The sequence below is a fragment of the Taudactylus pleione genome, unplaced genomic scaffold, assembly GCF_031769625.1.
Source record: "Taudactylus pleione unplaced genomic scaffold, aTauple2 ptg000587l, whole genome shotgun sequence".
Classification (NCBI taxonomy): domain Eukaryota; kingdom Metazoa; phylum Chordata; class Amphibia; order Anura; family Myobatrachidae; genus Taudactylus; species Taudactylus pleione.
This window is the reverse complement of record NW_028284989.1, coordinates 3,000,002-3,004,933: the sequence shown is the minus strand read 5'-3', so window position 1 is coordinate 3,004,933 and position 4,932 is coordinate 3,000,002. Positions and strand designations below refer to the sequence as shown.

Here is a 4,932-nt window from a genome sequence, read left to right as displayed (position 1 = left end):
TAAAACATTGTTTGTACAATTTTTAGAGAAACACCATTAGTTCTATCCTGAATAGTATTGGTAAAAGGCATATATAGTACTCTATTGTTTAATCTATTAGTTTACCTGTGCATGATAGGTGGAGACAAGAAAATACATTGTCCCATACTGAACCTCCGATTGTACAACCTAAGAATTTAGTGAAGCAGTCTTAGAGTAGTGCGTACTGGGAAGGGAAGCCTGTTTCAGACTTCTCTTGCACCTAGCATGGCCCAGATTTATCAACGAGTGATATTCTTGTTACCACTAATTACTAATATTAAATGGTGCAAACAATCAGCTCCTAACAGTCAGTTTTCAAACACATGACAGTTAGGAGTTGATTGGTTGGAGCACCATCTAAGATTAGTAATGAGTGATAACAAGAATATCACTCATTGATAAATCTATGTTTGAAAAATGACAGGAGCTGATTGATTGGTACTTTCTCTCTCTTGAAGGTTTAATATATGTTTTCCAAAACTTCACTGATCTGGAGGCCGAGGCTGATATGTACCAATGGGAGGCAGGCAGAACTCCAGCGGAAGAGGAATGAGTCGGAGGATCAATTGTCACACTGCACCTGCACTGACAGTTACTAATTTCCTCCAAGCACATTTTCATATGCCATGGTCCACAATGTTGATCTTCCATATAAGAAAAAGTCTGCAGGTGCACTTTTAGGTCCATTCTTCAACCTGGGCATCCCAGCTAGTTTATAATAAAAATTGTACTATTTGCATAGAATTCAAATACGGAAAGACACAAAGAAGTAAGGATACAGAAAATTTTCGATATCTTTATTGTCCATTTTTTGGCAATGCAAAAGTAAAGATTGTTAATGAAAACATGTAAGCAGTAAGAGCACATTGTGGAATACCATAAAACAGCTTTCATACTGCAAATAAAATACTAGTAATACATTTCGACAAAGAATTAACAGAATTAAACCACTGACTTTAACTGGGTATCACTGTGGTGCAGAGTTAGTATGTTTTTTGCTAGTTACAATATTTTATTCAAATGTAGACAGTGTAAGAATGTGGCTGGCGATAGGATAGACTACATTACCAGTAAGTGAACCAACTTTTAAATACTTACTTTAGCTTTACTATGATATTGTATATGTTTGTTCTGTGCTTTTTTTCTTTGCAGACAGAAACTTAAATGAAACACACAGGGTTCTATGTACTAAGCCTTGGAGAGAGATAAAGTGGATGGAGGTACAGTATCAACCAAACAGCTCCTAACTGGCATATTTCAAACACAGCCTGTAAAGTAACAGTTAGGAGCTGATTGGTTGGTATTTTATTTCTCTCCAAGGCTTAGTACATAGGGCCTGATTCAGCACGGATCCCAAGGCTGTGTTCGCACGCATCAACTCACAGCAAAAATATGCTAATGAATGCAATCACATGGCAACCGCAGCACTATATCAAGATGCCCATCACTGTATAAAGCTGTCCACTTCCCATGACATGTATCCGCAAGTCACTGAAAACATAGGTAACATTGAGTAATATTGAAACCATCCCCACAGTTGTGGTTGACCTGACCCTACCGCACAAACTGCTAAACTTCCTGTCACCATCTAGACCTCTGCCAGCATAGACAATCGCAGGGGCTAAATTATGCCTGACCCTGTAGAGGTGTTCAAAAGCACAGACATGCCTGTGTTCCATCGACAACCCCCCCCCTCTCCATCCCCAAATGGTATCTTCATGTCAATCGCTGAGCATTTATCAGTAACCACGCATATGTCTAAGTCACACTGAGCATGAGTCAAGGTACATTACCATAGTCATACCCACTGACGTTTTAATCGTAGCATGATAGCAAGGAATGCAGACATGTTGCGAACGTTTCAGGGCCATGTCACACCCTACATCTGCGATCCCTTATGCAAGAAATATGGCTCCGGCATTCCAGTTTCCGCAACCATTCTGCAGGACCAAAGGATTACTAAGGACTGTGATAATCAAAAGCGAATATTTTTCGATTGCAGATATCTACAAAGACGGAGCAGTGGCGGCATTAATGTACAACTCTGAATCAAGCCCACAGCCCAAAAAGATGGGTTTCCCAAGTTTATATTGGACCAAAAATTGTACTTAAATATTATAACAATAAATATAATATGTAGCACCTCCAAAACTAAGGCATCGTCCTAGTTATCCATAGTAATTTTTCACATCTTCTGCAATATTTACTTGAAAAATATAACTCTGTGTTGTGTTAACTATGAGACTGAAAGTGAAGTTTTCTAATTAATTTTCTAAAAGCGTTCTTTACCTCTCTATTCCTGAAAGTATAAATGAAGGGGTTCAGCACTGGTATAACAACAGTATATGTGAGAGCCATGAATTTATCATAGTGACTACCCTTAGGTCTAACATACACAATAATAGCAGAGCCATAGAACAGAGAGGCTACAATGAGATGTGACGAGCAAGTGGAGAAAGCTTTCTTTTTACCCTCATTGCTTTTAATCTTTAACACAGTCCTTATAATATGAAAGTAAAATCCCATTATTGTAAAGAAAGGCAAAACAGTTGCAATAACAGCCGCCAAACTTGTGGCCACATTACTGACAAATGGGTCTGAACATGCCAAATTCTGCAGTGGTGCCAGGTCACAGAAGAAGTGATTGATCTCATTTGGGCCACAAAAATCTAAAAATATAGTAAAAATTGTAGGAAAAAAAGACACAAAAAAACCAAACAACCATGGCAGGACTGCTATTTCGGAACAAACTTTACTGTTCATAATAACAGAATAATGCAATGGGTTGTTTATAGCTAAATATCGATCAAATACCATTAATGCAAGTAGGAAGCATTCAGTTTCCCCTAGTGCATTGAAGGTGTACATCTGTGTAAAGCAATCAAAAACTGATATGGTCCTCTTGGTCTGAATGAGTATAGTTAAAAGTTTTGGAACAGTAACTGAGACAAACATTATCTCCAAAGCCGAAAATATACCAATGAAAAAGTACATTGGGCTACGAAGACAGGGCTCAGTTCTAACTAAAATTAGGATAGTAATGTTTCCGGTCATGCATATAATGTATGCCAAGAGAACAGCACAAAAAAGTACATATTGGTAAATGTGGATATTAGAAAACCCCAAAAGAATAAATTTGTTCACTGTCGAATTGTTCACAGCTTGCATTTTTCAAGAGAAAATAAACCTACAACAAAAATAAATTATAGTTATTTTTAATTCCTGTATCACATAAATGTTAGTTTTTTTATTTTATCACTAATTATAAAGTATAATTTAACATATTTTCTATCAGAATTAACCCTCAAAAATAGTATATATTTGTATATTAATATCAACAGGTAACACAACAAATGCTGCAGAACATGTGAGGTATATGTAATAAAGTTATTATTCTTTATGGGCTATTTGCTAATTGGAATAAATGCTGATACAATTCTGTTTTTTATTTTTTTTGTAATCCCATGTACATTAATTTACATAATTGTTATTTTTTTTCTCAGCTAAGCAAGATGGCAAGATGGCAAGATGGCAGAAACTACAGGGGTGCAGAATTTACCTCGATAGCAAGGTTATTCCTGGGTCCAACCCGGGTCACGTATATTGAGATAGGCATTACCTGTGTTCCCTTAAAAAAGGCTTTGATTGGCTGGCTCAGTGGTGCTTGGAGATGACATCTCCAAGCATCCACTGCCTGACGGAAGACTCTGGACATTAGAAGACCCGGGTTCAGTGTGTAGAGTGATGACCTGGAAATAATCTAGGTCAACCTGCATGTACAGTATGAATGGGGATAAGTACAAAAAACCCTGGCTTCAAACCGGGCTCAGTGTCTCGGGTTCGAGCCGGGCTAAAGCCAGAGTTTGTGTGTGAAATGTATCATGTAAATGTTAGTTGTTTTTATATTATTACTACTTATAAATGAACCTATTTACTATCAGTATCAACCCTCAAAAATAGCATATATTTGTATATCAATATCAGCTAGTAATACAACAAATGCTACAGAACATGTGAGGTATGTAATAAAGTTAGTGTTATTTATGGGTTATTTGCTAATTGGATTAAATGCTGATACAATGCTGTTTTTTTTATTTTTTTGTTATCTCATGTGCCTTATTTTACATAATTGTTCTTTTTTCTCAGCTAAGCAAAATGGCAGAAACTACAGGGGTTCAGAATTTAGCTGATGGGAAGAAAGAGGATTTCTTGCTAATACCCCTTTCACACATAGCCTAAATACACAGGTTTTTGAAAGTGAACGTACCCTAACTCAGGGTTCTAGCCTATGTGTCTGCTACCCTACTCGATAGCAAGGTTATTCCTGGGTCCGACCTAATTCACCTATAGTGTGATAGGCATAACCCAGGTTGCCTAAAAAGGCTCTGATTGGCTGGCTCAGTGGTGCTTAGAGATGACATCATCTCCAAGCATCCACTGCCTGACAGAAGACTCGGGTCCAGTGTGTAGAGTGGTGACCTGGGAATAACCCAGGTCATCACCCATGTATGAACAGGGATAAATACAGAAAACTCCAGCTTCAATCCAGGCTCAGTGTCTGGGGTTCGAGCAAGGTTAAAGCCGGAGTTTGTGTGTGAAAGTGGTATAAATGTGAACTATCTGCAGAAAAACTACTGGTTGGACTTTCAACTGGAAAAAGCAGCATTTTGTTTTACAGGAGAAGATATTTTAAGGAACTATAAGTAAAGGAGTCCAAGTTTAGCCCAACAATTGATATGTGGACATCCCCAGAGGGGGCAGTAATCAATTTTTGCCCATTACTTTCAAGAAGAAGTTGTTGAATTTAGTAGACCAACCTTTATTACCCTTAAAATACAACACTTTCATAAATTAAGCTGTACAAATGTGTCACATGAAATACTGACAATAACAAGGCTCCAATAATTACTG

The 4,932-nt window shown here is 37.5% G+C and overlaps 1 protein-coding gene across 1 annotated transcript; it reads right to left on the bottom strand.

The window, feature by feature from the left end:
- Window positions 1-2,253: 2,253 nt before the first annotated feature.
- On the bottom strand, window positions 2,254-3,075 carry LOC148481277 (olfactory receptor 10AG1-like). The gene has a single exon (XM_088453732.1). It carries the CDS (start codon window positions 3,073-3,075, stop codon window positions 2,254-2,256), a length of 822 nt encoding a protein of 273 aa, XP_088309858.1.
- Between the last annotated feature and the right edge of the window lie 1,857 nt (window positions 3,076-4,932).

Coding starts and splice junctions, on each gene's coding strand:
- LOC148481277 (XM_088453732.1), bottom strand. CDS start 3,075: ATGACCGGAAACATTACTATCCTAATTTTAGTTAGAACTGAGCCCTGT.